General features: G+C 36.3%; 1 protein-coding gene across 3 annotated transcripts in view; it reads left to right on the forward strand.

Annotated features, from left to right (window-relative positions):
* The window catches only part of DCX-EMAP (Doublecortin-domain-containing echinoderm-microtubule-associated protein), a 29,658-nt gene that overhangs the window by 7,478 nt on the left and 3,560 nt on the right, over positions 1-18,620 (forward strand). For 2 of the 3 annotated variants that reach the window (XM_053768048.1, XM_053768039.1), the window contains 14 exons: positions 7,146-7,331; positions 9,364-9,480; positions 10,054-10,184; positions 10,317-10,441; positions 10,777-10,915; positions 11,435-11,584; positions 12,120-12,291; positions 12,769-12,864; positions 14,795-14,932; positions 15,421-15,552; positions 16,148-16,276; positions 16,606-16,734; positions 17,022-17,150; positions 17,886-18,048. In XM_053768048.1, coding sequence (XP_053624023.1) covers positions 7,146-7,331; positions 9,364-9,480; positions 10,054-10,184; positions 10,317-10,441; positions 10,777-10,915; positions 11,435-11,584; positions 12,120-12,291; positions 12,769-12,864; positions 14,795-14,932; positions 15,421-15,552; positions 16,148-16,276; positions 16,606-16,734; positions 17,022-17,150; positions 17,886-18,048 — 1,936 coding nt within the window. Of the gene's footprint in view, positions 1-2,337; positions 2,627-7,145; positions 7,332-9,363; positions 9,481-10,053; positions 10,185-10,316; positions 10,442-10,776; positions 10,916-11,434; positions 11,585-12,119; positions 12,292-12,768; positions 12,865-14,794; positions 14,933-15,420; positions 15,553-16,147; positions 16,277-16,605; positions 16,735-17,021; positions 17,151-17,885; positions 18,049-18,620 lie in introns of those variants that run through there. The other variant, XM_053768057.2, reaches the window with a different exon arrangement.

Below are 18,620 nucleotides of genomic sequence, written 5' to 3' on the forward strand. Positions count from 1 at the left end.
ACCCCTCCCCCGGCACACCTCGCCGGCCACTGTATAAAATTCGAATAGTCTGCTATACCCCACCGAGGTAAACGGATACCTCCAATAAAATAAGAAACCTTATCGCGAACTCTTAAAGTTTCATATCGAGTGTAACAAAAAAGGTGTTTAGTCCGTTTGCGATGTGTTCGAAATCTTTTGTTTTGTTGGTGCTGCAAATTAATCAGCTGTTGTAATGGCTGGTCTAGTGCCATGTATGCTGTCGACGAATAAAGTCGTTTCTGTTCTCATCGCGTATTCAATCGAATCAAATGGAAACAGTTTGAAAGTGAAGCAATTTTGGATGTGAATAGAGTCGTGTTTAGCATTCGTGATTTCAATAATTTTGATGATTAGAATTTACTTCAGTTTGTATGAAGTTTCAATTAATAAGGGATATGCATGATATGACATCAAAAAACTAATTTCTGTTTTGAACCCATTCGTGTACCATCGCAACACTTAATAGCTTCATGGTAGATATAAAATTATTTTCATATATAAACCCCACTTAACTCTTTGTCACTATTTTATTTTGAGCTAATCATAATGTTAACATCGATGGTTGACATCTGTTATCGGAAATGCGTCGTGTTACGTCTCAAATACTTTTTTCCAAATGTCAAAAACAATAATTTAACGTGAGGTCTTTTTTTAGAGTAAGCTTTTGCAATATAGGTACTACATGAGAATTAGAAAATTGTAAATTTTCTAATTAATTTATCTCATTACAATACAACTTAGTTGAAAAGTACTTTATACCATCACCGCTTTAAAATTATAAACCTACATTAATAATAAACCTACAATAAAACTAACTTTAAGAAATAAAATTAAAACTAAAATACAATAAGTGAGAACTACCGGACATTTTTATTTTTTATTTTAAAATTTATTCATGATTACCCAATAAATTTAATCGCTATTGCAATATTTATACGATATTCCGTGACGGTAAGCGACGCGTGTCCAAGATCCGATCTCTGCCTGCTCCGGTATGACCTACTTTATTACAAGTAGCCACTAAACACTCTCCGTGTATATTATATTTTTCACTTACATGTTGCTGACTTGTACATTGATTCATTTGCATTTAACTGTGAGTACTGAATTCTACGTCGGACTTAGAAATTCTTTTGTTTTGTTTACTCGTACAACGTAAAATTGTAAGTTTGGTTTAATTTTTTTAAATTTACTCGTTGAATACTTTTTATCTTAAAATGAGAATTGAATACTTTTGTATTCATTTTATTATTTGACAGTCCATACGTTACACAATTGGGTTGTGTCATCAAAATAGGTCTTGTAAACAGTGATAGTATTATCGTTCTTCGTCTGTATTATTATTTCAATTTTAATTTTGACAGTTGTTACTAACAGACAGACAATAGAAGTCGTTTAAAAGGAGGACGTCTATCTCATTATTTTTAAAAAAGTGGTTACATCCATGCGTCATAGTCAGGTCCACGAAACCACAGTATATAAGATACCTTTGTTGTGCCTCGGAATTTAATGTTACTTCGGTTGCATTTTACATGAAAAACTATCGCTCTGCAATCCAATAAAATTCAATTCGACTGTTCAGTCGATAATTACACGTGAGCGTTCTGTATTTTCATTTTTAATAATTCGATTCCATGGAGTTTGTCTGACTCTGAATGTGTCTCTCATGGGAGCACTTCTAGTGTCTTTTTGACGTGTCCTGAACATTTTGATCTGTCTTTTGAAAAGCTCTCCCTCTCTTTATTCCTCAAATGTAAATAAGTTCGATACTTGTAATAAGATATAAGTTTTTCCTTTTGTCTTATTATTAAAATTTGTATAACCATCACTCGATCCATGAACTCCGTATCGAACAGATAGCCATCGCCAACCATAAAAACATACTTCAGTCCAGACATACCATTGCAATCGCGCGCCGTAACTCCCTTTGTCTATGCTAATGCGACAGGACCCACGTCACGCCGGTCATATGCAAAGCAGTGCATAATGCACTCTTCAAGATACAGTCTTACTTAGAAGGCACTTGAACTTGACTGGAGCCGCTGAACTAAGGTGACATTTGCTTTCGAAAGTATTTACGCGTTAGTGTAATAGTGTCTGTTCCATACTACAAGTGATATTTTTACAAAAGTATTGCAGCTTCAAAATCAAAAAAGTGGGGTTTTTGTAAACAGTACAAATAAAATAATTACAACGGTAAAACCAATTTTTTGGATCATCAGTCAGTAGCAGTATCTATTTAATTTTCTGTATTTTCAATAATTTAAACTTTTTAAACGACAAGAAAAATTATTAATCAGTGACAACAAACCAAAAGATCGCAATCAATCAAATCAAAGTTTTATAAATTGAACGATTTGACTAACTAACCATATTCATTCAACAGTTTAGTATAATACACCAGAAATGAAGCGATTACAATAAATTATCTTAAACCTCAAACACTGAACTGTGGTGTTTCAAGAAGTGGTAACTGACAGAAAGCAAAGTGTGGCGCCCGAGCCGCTACCGCTGGCTCCAGGCGGCTGAGACATCCATGGTGGACAGCGACGAGGACTCGCCCTTCGTCGTCGTCTCCCTGCCTTCCTACACCCCTGAGCCTATTGTAAGTCGTTCACACTCATCTAACTGACAGCAAACTAGGTGTGGCGCTCGAACCGCTACCACTGGCTCCAAGCGGCTGAGACATCTTTAGTGGACATCGACGAGTACTCGTCCTTCGTTACATTTCTTTACTAGGCACAGAGCCTGCTATAGGTTGTCCATACTTGTCTGACTGATAGTAAGCAAGGTGTGACATCCGAGCCTCTACTACTAGCTTCAAATGGCTAAGACATCCATAGTGGTCAGCGAGGACTCCTTAGTTGTCTACGAAGAGCTACAATGTAACCGGTTACGACAGGTAAAGTGGTAGCTCGCTACGAGCAGCTACGTCGTAGCTGCCTACGAAGCACTACGCCAAGTAGTATCCACTACGTTCACCTTTAAATGAATTTGGTACTACATTAAATCGTTGGAAAATGCACGTTCAGTATAATTGTGGAAAATAAGCACTTCAGGTGAAGTAAAATACTTGTAAATAACAGTCGTAAACTTATAAGTGCTGGTTCGGTAATAAGTACTTATTTTTTTATGGAAAAATTATTTTGTTTGGTTCAAGATTTTAGAACTAGCACTAGTCACTCCATCACTTGACATAATAACTTTTTCATTTTTCATTAATATTTGTGTTAACATTACATAACACAATGTTTAGTAGAAGTAGGTACATACCTAGTAAATATTCAAACATTTTGCGTGCGCCACCCAGTCTGCGTAGAGACAGGGTAATGCGATGCAAATGCTAGGCGGAATTTATTCATGTGTTTTGTACAAATTATATTTAAAGGGCCACCGAATTTGAATAAAAACATCGTTAGCGACTAATTGCTGACTGTAAACAAAACAAATAAATTTAATTTTCGGTTATTTAATTGTGTGGCAAGTGATATCCTTTATTACGACAATTGCTCATATTCGCATATTGAATTAAAGTATGAATTTATTTTTTATCAGGAGTAAATCCCAACTGATATTATAAATGCGAAAGTAAGTTTGTTTTTTGTTAAGTCTTCACGCATTATCTACTGGACCGATTGTTATGAAATTTGGTCCTTTTCATCCCAAAATTCCCACGGGAGCGAAGCCCCGGGGCTCAGTTAGTAATATATATATATATTTTTAAGCAGCATAACTTAACTATCAACATGTAAACTAAATACATGAACATTTAAATATTTAATTAAAATAAATTAAGCATTTAAAATTCAATCTTAAAAATAAGGTTCGCTAATTAGAATTGAAGTTTCAACATAAAAAATTAAACGACGTAAAATTTACCAAAATAGAGGGTAGTCGCTTCCGTTTCCGGCGGTTTACAGGCAACGACAAAATGACCAACATTTTTAGTCGTATTAATTTCAAACAGTGTTTGCAACTGACCTCGCCCTGTGAGGTTCCTAACACGTTCATTTGTAGTTATTGCTTCTTTTTGAGTTAAAAACGAAAAGGTAAATAATAATATTTTTACGCAACTAGTTATAGACCTCAAATTCACTCGCGTTAAACTATGTTTGACGTTGGATTTCTAATTATATCAAAATCGGCCCTGAGCTGTTTAGCCGCCGTGAAAGCGGTACAGACAGACTTTCACATTTATGATAGTGAATTTCGTAGTTGATTTAGTATGGATAGAAATAAGATATTATAGATATGAACAAACATTAGGGTGCACAATGGTGTTAAATAGATACAGCCATTGTTGTTTTAACAGGAACTTTTATCTATTTCGGCCAAAACTATTTTTCACCAGAAATCGGATAAGTGAATATGGTTATTTGCAAAATATCAACAACCTCACAGGAATAAAAAACGGTCATTATAAACAACGTTTGTTCTACGTTCAAAATTTTCACAAGACTTAAAGATAAAAATGATATTTCAGTTTTTATTGTCTTGTTCTGACGCAATAACAACTTGAAAAACATGTTTGCACCTTTGTGTTAGCGCTGTTTTTGGTGCACATCTAAACGAGATCTATCTGTATGGTTTCGTTATACTTACTATGTATATCATTAATCGCCATTTCTACTCATGCAGAATATGTAGAATTGCAGATTATTCAGTTACTTACTAATTTAGAAAGATTCATAAAAGTACTAATGCAAAAACGGCATTCCAATCAGAGGTGTAACCAGAATACGTGGAGCCAAGAAGGAACCTCGCCACCACCTAGTGTCATACCAGTCCAGGGTCAATGAGACTGGACGATCGTTACACGCACGATAAGGAGTGGCCTTGATGTGGTCAGTAGTCAGTACCGCTTCAAGGACTTTGAATAATTTGGAATAGTTTTGTTTACCCGCCAGTGGTTGGCCGCACGTCGAAGCGTCCTGTCGTTAGTAATTATAATAGTTAATTGTTAGGCAAAATATCGCGAATACGTATAAGGTATTTTTCCAAAAGTGCCGAGGGAGTCGACGTTACTATTATGGTGAGTCTATTGTCGGTTAACAGTCAATAAAAAATTTTTTTTTGTTTCGTCTCTCCTTTTAACTTTATCATAAGCTCATAACTTTTTGATTTTACAATATCGACTATAAAACTTTTATGTTTTTTTTTTGAGTTGTTGTAAATCAAATTTTTACCTATGATTACAAATTTAAAGTTGACTAAACATTACTTTTTGTAACCCATTGTACTATGTAAAAATATTAGTAGGATTCAATGAAGAATACTTTTTAAGCGTACAAAAGTCAACTAAAGTCGTTTTCCAAAAATTTCGCGGACGCCTTCTTACTGATTCAGCGCGCCACACGTCAGTACGTGCAAACTTGTTTATGAGTTTTTATATCTCAAATGCATTTTAGTCTCTAAGGTAGTATCCATAATATGGGTGTTATAAACTTTACATAAGTTATAACCTGAAATAAAATTACTTATTTATTTATAATAAAGGTTTTTTTTTTAAAAAAAACCTTACGACCAACCGTAGTAGCTAAATAATAGCTTGCGTGAATCGCGTACGCGGCGATTTACATACGACAAAGAAAACGTATTGCTTGACGTTTTTGAAGTGAAATTCTTTGAAAATATTTCTTGATTGGCAATTTGTTTGTTCCGTTCCACATATGTTCCGCTGTTTTGAGAATTCTAACAACGTTGTAACTTTTTTAACAAACTTTGTTTGCATTATGTTGCCACACGTTGAAACAAAGGCTACTTTTTTAAAAAATCAACCCCTAAATGACTATTGAGGGTGAAAGTTTGTATGAAAATCATGTATGTTCCGCATCTTATAAATTCACGTAGTCAAAACAAAGCAGTATTTATGTGTTAAGTAACAGTACCTGCTAAGTATCTACTATTTATTTTGTTCACGCTAATGCATCATAAAAAGCACGTTTACTAAGTCGCAATTCTTTCCATTGCAGTGTTTTCTAATGTTAAGTTTTCATTTCACATTCGTCAAACATGGAAATCATGTCAGGGGCACGGCAACCTGCATGTACATATATACGAATCAGAATATTGGGCAATTTCCAACTGCTTTGTTCAAACATTGAAGAGTAGGTAACCTCGAGGGCTCTAATATGGTGAAGCGAGGGCGATCGTTTCATAAATCTTTTGGGTGAGAAGTGTTTGGGTAAAAGGTATCCTGTATCTTTTATTTATTTTTTAGACCATTTGTTATTTTGAAACTGCTCATACAGGTTCTATATTGGTGGTATTTTTTGCATTTAGAAGACAATAAAAAATGGAAGAAGAAAATAATTAAGAATTTTGATTTTCATCCAATTTGATTACAACAATTTCTAATCAAGCAAGAGAACAATATTTCCCCATTTTGGTCACAGGTCAATAAAATCGTTGTACTGACTACTTTTTCAATTTCCGATGCCCCACAGTGAAGTTTGAAATGCGAAAATTAAATTTACTTTATGTTCGTAAACCCTATCGTTACGGTACATTCCTTCTATATGAAAAGGCAGAGGTATTAAGTGTTCGAAAATTGTATATTCTAAGGTTAGCTCTGAATAAACACAATTCCGTTTTGAAACTACCCAACTACCAAAATATGCTTAAGTAACGAGTATTCATGGTTAAATTGCCTTGTGTGAATACTAAGTTTGCCCAACGGTTTAGCCCGTTCATTTCTAAATATATATATAACAAAATAGCGCGTCAAACGGACATCAGAAGTTCGAGTCGTGGAAAATGTAAGCACCTAATCACATCGCTCATAATGAAATGGGATTACATTGATACTGAACAGTTTCTACAGATTCCAGTCTAATTTACTGTCAGGTCCAGTGAAGCATCTCCACATGTAATATGATGATAAAGCATTTTCTTTTTTTTTCCTATCTTTTTAAATTAGTAGTATCTTTGACCTTGGAATTGTATAGCATGTAACTACGTAAACCTATTGTCGGCTACTGTTAACGTTATATTTGTGGTCTATAACATAGGTGACCATAGGACAGGCATGTTGCCTAGTGTGGGACCAGTTTATAAACAATGTAGCAAAGTTTTATTTATTTAATAAAATTCATTTCATTTTATTAATAATAATGTACACACAGGCGGCAAGTTACGGCAAAAAGAACGGCATGTGGTACGGAGGTACAGCAGCCACCACGGGGGGCTGGTCGCGTGCCGGCACCCGTAAGCAGTCAGTGGCAGAGTCCGACGCGCCTCCGCCGGGCGGCGGCAAGCCTGCCAGCGGCCGCGTCATCAGGATCATCAACAATATGGACCACTCCATACAGGTGAGGGTACTGTCTCCCCCTACATATGGCACGGATGGACAACAGCCACCACGGGTGCTGGTCGCATGCCGGCACCCGGGAGCAGTCGGTGGAATGAAGAGACAACAACCACAGGGGTCTGGTCGCGTGACTGGACTCCCAACAGTCAAATGGACCACTCAATACACGTGGGGGCTAATAATTGGCGACAATCCAGCTATAAGCCAGCATGTGACGATCTTTTGTACTAATACATAGATAAGTAAATATGAAAACTCTCAACAAAATGAGGATTTGGTTTCGTATCGAAAACGTGTTAAAAACGTGTAGAAAAAAAATTCGTAGAGGTCTCTACAAATGTTGGCAACGATTGGATTGCTACGACTGCTACGACTGCTACGATTTGCTACGAAACTACGAGTAAGCGCACATCTTAGAACAATGTATTTAATTTTAGAACAGTTTTTAATTTTTCATATTGTTTTAGATTAATTTTAATTGTAAGAGTAACGAGACGAGTTATTACAATAAATTACGCAATCGTAATTTATAATAAATGTAGTGTAGTGTAATTTTAAAGTAAAATTACACATAACAAGACGCAAGTTAAATCATACTTTTCCGCGTGTAATTACACCATGAATTTATTAAAAATCGTATTTATTGCAAAATTGTAAGTAGTACTGCTTTAACAGTGGAACTGTGGATGGAATACTTACATTACAAATGCAAGTAGGTTACACGACGTAATTAAACCCGTAGTGAACAGTTTTTCTCCACAATTCAGTCCATTGGCTCATAAATGTGTGCTTGAGTATAATTCCATACTTTACGGTAATGTGAATAACTGAGTACGTGTCATTAGCATACTAAGATCGTTACAATTTATTGTGGTAATATTCAACTCGGTTATTATGAGAGAGGGTCATTAATAGTTGAAATTTACATGTCATACATGTATTTCATTCAGAGTACTCAATAATAATAGTGAAAACATACATCGGTAGGTGACAAATATCTGGCGCCGCTGGTCTTGGCAAAAGGGGCGAACCCAAGAAGGTTTTATGTTATCAAGGATAATATTGTGGGTAATATGATCAAGGCGGAAAAGCAGAAAAGTGCACCCTGGCCTCCGATGCTCTATGGATGCGGAAGAAACTGGGAAACTATACAGATGAGGGAGCTATCTCTTTAGTATCTCTCTCTCTCTCTTCTATATTTTTATTAACCCACAAAAAGCAAGAAATAAATCAAAGCCAACTGTAAATGTTCTGTATTAATTTCGTTTTCAAGTTAAATCACTTATGGAACCGGTCATTACAAGTAACCCTCGCTTATGAAATTACTGTTATTCAGACCCTCACGATTTCACGGCGAAGTCACTTTCAATGCAAGACCTTGGCTGTAAACGGTGGTGGAAGGTTTCGATTGAGCCCTGCGCGAAATTTATTTGAGGCCGGGCAAATATTAACGTAACTGTCCGATACGAAGGTGATACCGTCGGTATACTGTTTAATACCTTGACTGAGAATAGATTATATATAGACTTTTTTTACTCGATTTGTTTAACACGATTTTATGCTACGAAAAGAAGAAGATGCACCCAAAGATTTTCCCTTTTTGGCAGTCACTTCTACCAAGCCGATTGGTAGATACCGTTTCACCTTCCATCAGTTATTTTATTCTATTTATTTAGGAAGACTAACAGCTATGTAAGAAACATAGACGTAACAATATGAAACAAAGAGCTAATTGAAAGTCTCCACATATCCTGTCCGGCTTCCAGTGGCTGGATGGAGGAGACGAGGGTCTTTCCAAACGTCTATTTAATTTTAACATCGTTCTGTGCCATATTTTGTGCGAATAAAAAAAAAAGATAAAATGATGATAAAATGGTATAAAATAAGGCAAACAAAAGTTTTCACATAACGTCACACAAACAATTTTTTTTATTACGTCTATACATGTAAGTGTCCAGCAAATGGTCATTGTTCTGAGTCTGTAGTCAAGAATTTTGAAGAGAGTGATGTAAAGTGAGGTTTTTCTTCACAAGTGCCGCGTGTTGCTGAACCTCCGTACAACTCAGCCGTTTGAAGAGGTGCTGGAAGACTTGGGCCAGGTTCTCAAGATGAGCGGTGCTAAGAGGATGTACACAATAACTGGACAAGAGGTAGGTGGATATGTATATTGAAAAATATTTTTCAGTTTGGATTTGATTTATTCGTTTTTTATTAGTATGCTGTCCCACTGCTGGGTCATCAGTCTTTACCCAATTTGTTACATACAATTACAATTTACAGCCGAGAAATATTTTTTAATCATAATTTAGGCAAATAATGATAAGGATATTTGATCCGTCGATCAAAATTGGAAACTTTGAAAAGTTCTTTTGAAATGCTATTATCTTGTTTCTATCCGAAAGCAGCGACTTGTTCTGCTTAAGCTAGATATCTTTGTCGATCCTTGCTACTAGTCTACATGCTACATGCTATACTATACTTTATTCTGACATGCTATACATGCTGTACATGCTATATGATACTTCTTCTTTTACTTTTGGCTCCCATTATTTGGAGTAGGCCTTAAGTTCAACAGGATTTATCTCAAGTTCTTTGATATGGCGATCCACCATAGCAAGCGGGCGACCTTTGTCTCTCTTGTTATGCACAAGAGAATCAGAGGATTCTCTTGCTATGTACAAGAATCGCCCCCTCGCCTACTACTAAAAAATATTTGGTCACAGGTGCGAAGTTTTTCACAACTGCGCAATGAGTTCGCGGACGTGGAGACATTTTACTTGGGCTCGCTGATAGTAGCTCCTGCGCTTAGCCCTGGAGTCAGCGCGCCATTGCCGGTCGAATCGCCTATTAGAAGGTACTTATGAAAATACATATTTAAAAGTGTGTATCAAATAAACAAATTTTGTGCGGGGTAAAGTCTTCTCCGTTACAATCATAATTATATTCTAAAACAAATGTATTAACAACCGGTCATGATTTGAACCAGATCAAGGTCAAGAGGCAATGTGGCCGCTGCGCCGCCATCGGAAGACATGCGCGGGAGACGAGCTCGAAGCAAAAGTAGACCAAGAGTACTTTACGCGCCTGAAGGAGAGATCGTCCGAAATTCAGGTTAGTTAGTTATATATAATCAAAATTATAAATACAGAACGCTTTGTCATGGTTTATGTAACAGTAACTAGTAAGATTCTGTTGCATCTAAATCATACTTTATTTTTTATCCTAAAACATATATGAACAATTTTTACAAGTGTGTAATAAGTTCCTTACTTATAAGAACTTAATAAACTACGACTTTCAATTTTTGACATTTAAAAGTTATTTATACCCCAGGAGGATATAACGGAAATACCTATTGAAATGTATTATTTTCTATACATGTGACGTAGATATTGAGTTTGAAGTAAGTTGTTTTGTTATATTTAAAAATGCGGTTCCTTCCACAGACTATACCCTGCTAGAAGTCCTGAAGGAGGAGCCGATTCGGGTCACCATTCGAGGCCTCCGACGCACTTTCTACCCGCCAATACACCACGCGCCCATCGACAACGCTCCGCCAGAAAAGAAGATGCAGCTGGACTGGGTGTAAGTCTGTCTGTACTTATATATATTCGTGTAATGCTAGCACTACAAGCTAGGTATTCATTTTAAAGATTATTTTATTTTAGAAAAAAAAACATTCTCTATTTTTTTATTAGTCCCTACTAATTAAAAAAAAATGAGAATCCTCAGCCTTCAATCAATCTTAATACTTAACAAACACAAACTTAATGCTCTTAACATAACATACCTTATACTTTTACATTGTATTATTTTCAAAGTTTACATAAAATAAATAAACTATTATACTATTACTGTATACAAAAAGCAAGCACGTACTATCCGTATCCTCACATATTATAAAACAAAGTCCTCTACCGCTTCTATTGTCTATCTGTTCGCGATAAACTCAAAAACTACTGCCCGACCTACTGCTGCATATAGATAGCGTTTCCTGAAAAGGTTTAGGCGTTTTTTTATTATCTATGTTATTTTCCGAGCGAAGCCGGGACGGGCTGCTAGTAAATAATGTTAAATCAAATAAACCAAACATTTTGCCCACAGCTATGGGTACCGTGGGATTGACTCCCGGCGAAACCTATGGGTGCTGCCGACTGGAGAACTGCTGTACTACGTATCAGCTGTGGCCATCATGTATGACAGAGATGAGGAATCGCAGAGACACTACATAGGGCATACTGAGGATATCCAATGGTAAGATGATGAAGATATTTTCAAAATGCGAAAATATTTTATTTTTTTATGTACAAGTGCTCCATAGAATACCTATATATGTTCAACTAATATTTAATTTTAAAAAAGATAGATTTTAACTTCCGGTGAAGGAAAACATCGTGAGGAAACCTGCACGCTGGTTGATTCTTATTAACTTGTGTGTGAAATGGAGATGGCAATGGCAAACCACTCCATTAATAATGCCAAGAAAGTTGTTGAGTGTGTTTCATTCCACGTAATAACCACGACCCTCAGCCATGAGGAATGCGACTATGAAGAAGATTTTAACTACTTGCTGAACTAAACATTTAAGAATGCATGGAAGCAGTAATTCAGCACAATCCTTCCATGAAGTTCCATGTATTCGTAGGTAGCATCTGTTATATTTGATTTGCATCTATTGTGATTATTTAGTGTATTTAAAAAAGCAAAGATCTACGAAAAAGGAAAAAATAAGATAAAATGTAAACGAAAATTTTGCACAATACTTTTACGTAAGTATCCATTTTCTAAGCATGGAACTACACCCCTCCCGCGAACTTGTGGCGAGCGGTCAAAAAGCCGGCCGTGGGCGTCGAGCGCAGGCGCACGTGAGGATCTGGAGTACGGACACGTTGCAGACGCTGCACGTCTTCGGCATGGCCGAGTTCGAAACTGGGGTCTCTGCAGTCGCTTTCTCGCAGTTGGTGAGTAAATAAATATTAATCTATTAATAACAAAGTCGAAATATGAAGCGTGGTTTGAAATTATCAACAAAAATAAGAATTATCAACGTCAGATGAAATTATCAACAGAAATCCCGCACTTTGTTGTGTGGATGACATTGTAGTCCACTTCGACGTCAACTAAACTGCGCGACGTCGTCGCGTCGCCGTTATCTAAAAATAGCGTATATTGCGTTGTTGGGCGCTGGTTAAAATTAACGTCAAAATTGACTGGAGCAAGCGAGCTTAAACGTCTGTATCAAGTGACTAGGGAAAGACCTCCAAAAGCTTTGGACAATTTCAATTCTGAATGGAGCTCTCTGCCATGGTTTTCCCTTGAGACTATATTATGGAGATGTTCAAAAATGGTTTGGCAATATGCATTCAGGGTCGCGTGTTGGACAATCTTGCGGTGGAAAAGGAGTATATTTACTTAAATATTCTTCATCCCTTTCATAGAATGGTGGCAGTTACGTGCTAGCCGTGGATGCTGGTCGTGAGAGCATACTCTCCGTATGGCAGTGGCAGTGGGGACATTTGCTTGGCAAAGTGGCGGTGAGTTATAGATATATAGAGATATTCTTCTTACATATTATTTAATCGCAATTTAAAAGTGGAACAACACATAGGGTACTTTTTATACCGAAATTCTCACTGGAGCGATGACCTGGGACGCAACTAAGTTAACAATAAAATCATTGGTTTGAATTTAAATAAAGGTATTGTAATTTGTCCTTCGAGCCGGATACAAGTAGGCATAACCCTTTAAATATGTATCTCAGTTGCATGTACAATAAAATATTTGAATATAGAAATTGAAGATTATTTATTAATCAATTAGAATGCGCGGAACGTAGAAAGAAATAGCACGTGAAAGATATTCAGATATTTCGAAAATAAGACTTTCTTCACTACATAGCATAAAATAATGTCGCTTCTCGCTGTCTATCCCTATGTATGCTTAGATCTTTAAAACTACGCAACGGATTTTGATGCGGGGTTTAATAGATTACTCAGGAAGGTTTAAGTGTATAATTTATTATGGTATTACCCGAGCGAAGCCGGGACGGACCGCTAGTAAGCATATATAGGTGAATCGAAAAACAACATTGTAAACTATCGCACCAAAGATTATCCATATAGTGTGCAAAAGACCGTTTTTTACGTAATACTTCAGTATCCAACCTTGAATGGCGGCAAGGCCGATGGTGCGATACCACTCGATACGGCGATTGTACATACCTCATAAACTTGACAATGCGAAGATAGGGTGCTTGAGGTCGTGGGTCTTCAGTATCGAGGTTTTAAACTATCATTATTTCCTTCTGAAGTTTTATTTAATTTATGATATAGCTATATTAGTCAGCTATGTTTCTTTTTCTCTTGAGAATTTCTGGATTATTAATATATCGTTTCTCTTAAGAATATGATTATTTAACTCATGAAAATAGGCGTTATTGTATACTTCGATTAGTTGCTAATATAAATTATGTTCAAGATGTACAGTCAACAGCACATCAACCTACCCAAATTTATTGCAAACTCGCCATTACCGCACCAAAGAGGTTCATGCAGGGTAACTTAATGTGCTGTTGAGTGTACATATCAAGAAAAAATATAATAATACAGGTGCAACAAAGTAAACATCGTATTTTTCTCGTTATTAAAAGTAAAAAATGTATACTGCATTACAATGACATATTTTTATCAGTATGAAAAACTCCGCGGCATTGGGCGGGTTCAACATCCCAAAGGCACGCCCCTTGCTACGAGCGCGGCTACGAAGCTACGACGCTACGATTACGAATCGTGTGCGAAGAAATAGCTATTTTATTATTAAGCGTATAAAGTAGCATTTTAATTTACTAAAATTTTAGAATGTGTTTACGTTGCGTTGGTGAAAATCTACGATACTCGTTTCGAAGCAAAATGTAAAGTTGGGTAGACGTCATTTATTATAATTAAATATTTATGATATTTACACCTTCATATAAAAGTAAAAAAAATATCTCCATAACATATTTAGCTATTCGGCATATTGAAATTAGTCAGGGATTAGTCAAAAAATTACGTATGTCTAGAAAAACGTGTCCCCCTCACTGGCAACACGTTCTCCGGTGTACAAGTTCCGTATAATTAACATATTATTCATGTCACGCATATTTCGTAACTGGTACTTCTCGTGTTACTCTTGGTATATATTACTGTTAATTATTTTTGTTATCATTCATATAACTAATGTAAAAGTTAATTAATGTTAGACGTAATAGGTCACAGGACGTAATAAGTACTTGTAAAAACTATATCAACACTGGAGGACACGCATTCTTTTATTTTATGAATATTAATATATTGCCATTAAAAATGTATTAACATTGTTGGAAAATAGCCAACAAATTGTTATCTACAAAGTCAAATATTCTAAAACACATCGGCCTGAGTTTTCTAGTGAAACTATTATATTAAAACAAATATTTTGCTTCAGACTCTACAAGAAGAGCTGACTGGCGCGGCTTTCCACCCGTTAGACGACAACTTGCTGATCACACATGGAAAGGGGCACTTAACTTTCTGGAATCGCAGAAAAGACGGATTTTTCGAACGTACAGATATTATCAAGCCGGTAAGTAGCTAACTATTTCGACTTAATCGGTCGATTGATCGAGAAATTGGTCAATAAAATTAATTTTAATTTGCTAGCTTGGTACAAAGTAATTAGCTAGTTACTTAGTACTTTTTACAAAAGCAAGTGTACCCATAGTACAAAAGCATTTTTGCTTTAAATCTTAAATCCTAACTAATATGACAAATGCGAAAGTAAGTTTGTTTGTTACTTCTTCACGCTCTATCTACTCAACCAATACTTCTTGAAATTTTGCACACATATATTTATAGTTTGAAGTACAAAGAAGACATAGGGGATCTTTCATCCGGAAAAAAGAACTGATACCGTGGGAAATTACGCGGGCGAATCCGCAAGCAAAAGCTAGTTGTTTCATAATAGAATATAATTCTATTTATTTATTATAATACATGGAATTAGTAGGTATTCGTTGTAAGGAGTAACTAATATTTGGTAATAACCTAATGAACTGACATCGATATTTGCAGCCTTCCCGTACTCACGTAACAGCGCTGCAGTTTGAACAAGATGGCGACGTGGTAACAGCTGACAGTGACGGCTTCATCACCATTTACAGCGTGGACAGTGATGGAGCGTACTTCGTGCGAATGGAGTTCGAGGTACAAGCATAAGTTACAAGCTTTTTAATTATTTAAGTAAAAGTTCATGCACACAAAACATATCACATATATGGAGTATTTATTTTATTTAGATATAGGTACAACTGTGTACCTGTCCAGTCTGACTGTCCGTCTGTCGTTCTGTCTGTCTGTAATCAAATGTTTAAAGTTAAATTATTTACTTCCGCTTGTGCTACAGAGTTTAAAAAATTCACGAGTTTCCATGACATTTGCATTATATGGTGCACCTAGGATTGGCTGCGAGTGAAGGAACTACTCAGCGGTTTACTGCGTGATACACGATATCCAACTCAAGGGTCAAAAATGTTGCAAATAACTGATTTTATAGTACACATATAAGTTTCAATGGTAGAACGTCCTTAGTGTCTGACCTTACTTTGGGTGAATGAACAGTCCATAATAAATTATGTCAGCTAATACATTTGGTTGTTACCTTTTGTACAATTTCAACAGACTTAAGTCGATGACCTTACAATGTTATAAAATATAAATATATATATAAATAAATTTATAGGAAACGTGTACTTATGCTTTCTTTCCTTCCTTCCTTTTTAAAATATATTAAACATTTCAGGCTCACATAAAAGGGATAAGTTCATTGGTGATGCTATCTGAAGGTACTCTCATATCTGGAGGCGAGAAAGATCGAAAGATTGCCGCGTGGGACTCCCTGCAGAACTACAAGAAGATTACTGATACCAAGGTTCATAATTAAAGTCTTAAGAATGTATTGTTTGTAGTGTGTGTGTACTGGAAAATGTTCTTGGAGATTATTGTTAGAAAACAGCTAGTAAAATGCGCGCACTAGACAATTTAGCCGTTTTGATATTGCACAGGTATTTCAGGTCCTAACTCTCGTGGCGCCCGCATTTTACAAACCTTTGTGAAGAAGAAAATTACATCGAATAATAAATTCACATATTCTAAGTTTTATATAGTCATCACAGTTCTTTTCCTTTAAGATTGACTTCTGAATAACAGAATACATTGTTGGCTATTCAATGAAAAACTTATTTCGTGTTTACTCTACAGTTGCCTGAGTCTGCAGGCGGCGTCCGAAGTATATACCCTCAGAGGCCAGGCAGAAACGATGGAAACTTGTATGTAGGCACTACGAGAAACAATATCATGGAAGGATCATTGCAAAGGCGATTTAATCAGGTAAAGTTTTCAGACATTTCAGCTCCTATCATTTAACTCCGCAACCAAAGACATTTTCTAAATACTGAGATAGGTACCTATTTAACTTCATTTTTATCCTGCACCAAGGAGTATGTAAAATTCATTAAGCAAAACTTCTAATGCGAATGAACCCATTTCTTGTAATCGCTTGTCGATAGCTTCATATTTTTCTTATCGAAGCATTTATTCAAGTTGTCAAAAGGCATTCGTGATTATAGTTATAAACTGAGATCTAGTCGAACAGATGATTAAATGTTTACTTTCAGGTGGTGTTTGGCCATCACAAGCAACTGATGGGTCTGGCTGTGCATCCTGACGATGAAATGTTCGCGACAGCCGGTCATGATAAGAATATCGCTTTATGGAAGGGACACAAGCTAGTGTTTGCTACTCAGGTAAACTTTTTACCTTATTATCTCTGGTCGTTAACAAATTATAATAATAATAGGCCTTTTTATCCTGTGGGCATCGAACCCTAAAAACTTCGTATCTCTATAGTGATATTGCTGCAAAAATCATGTGACTTAGAAATGCAATTTATAAAAAGCGCTATATAGGTAGTATATGACGACCTCGATGGCGCAGTGGTAAAGTGCTTACCCTGAACCGAGAGGTCCCGGGTTCGATCCCCAGTCGGGTCACGATGGAAAATGATCGTTTTCTGATTGGCCCGGGTCTTGGATGTTTATCTATATATATGTATTTGTTATAAAATATAGTATCGTTGAGTTAGTATCTCATAACAAGTCTCGAACTTACTTTGGGGCTAGCTCAATCTGTGTGATTTGTCCTTATATATTTATTTATATTTATGTGTTGTGCAAATCATGGTCCATTTTGATTTAGTTTGACTTCAGAAATATAACGCTCACAAAATAAAATCTACATCTCAATGTACTAAATATAATGTTGTAAAAGCCAAACTGATTTCATGTCCGCGTTGGATAGAGAATCTTGAGTGTTATAACAAGTTTTTATAAAGTTTCACATGGTCACTGCGCCTGTTTCTCATGTTCAATTTAGTTACTGCATAGCCACTTATAAGTCGACTAGGTGAAGATCACTTTTGCTGAAATTTTGTTAAATCATTATACGAGCAATGAAGAAGTAAAATCTTGATTTCTGCGTAGGTTGGGTACGAATGCGTGTCGCTGGCGTGGCACTCGGGCGGGGGGGCGCTGGCGGCGGGCAGCACGGAGGGCCACCTGGTGATTCTCAACGCGGACGCGGGCGCGCACGTCGCGACGCTCAGGGTCTGCGGGTCGCCGCTCAACTGCTTGGCGTACAATTCTGGTCAGTTCACATTCTACTACTCACAATCTACAGTACAGTCTGTTAAGAAAATAAATGTGGGCGCTCCGTCTCCTGTTCCTTTATTATATTTGGTATTCTAATGGCAAAAAATGTAGTTCGTTCAAAATCCATTCACTTCACTTTCGACAGATGGTACCCTATATGTTGTTCCAAGATATAATATCTTCCCCCGCTCCCCTCGCCTCAAGGCTTTGTTTTAGTGAGAAATAAAGATTAAACGTACTCTGTACCTATGCTATCTGGGATATATTCTAAAAGTCTACCAAATTTCATTGTAATCCCGTAAATTTTGCATAATTGAGAAACTAGCATCAATACAAACTCACATCCAACTTTCGTTGTATTCCTTTTCCTGTCGGTTGACTGGAAGAGATCGCTTTATATGACTTCATAGGAAAAGTCAGTTGCATTCATTATTATGTTTGTTTCTGTGTATCAACAAAACAGTTGAAACATACGAAAGAAAAATAGTAGTAGTATTGTGGGTCGGTTGAAACTACACATATTATGGAATAAAATTATTTCAAAAAACAAAATCTTTTATCATCCTG

The sequence above is a fragment of the Plodia interpunctella genome, chromosome 3 (assembly GCF_027563975.2).
Source record: "Plodia interpunctella isolate USDA-ARS_2022_Savannah chromosome 3, ilPloInte3.2, whole genome shotgun sequence".
NCBI lineage: Eukaryota > Metazoa > Arthropoda > Insecta > Lepidoptera > Pyralidae > Plodia > Plodia interpunctella.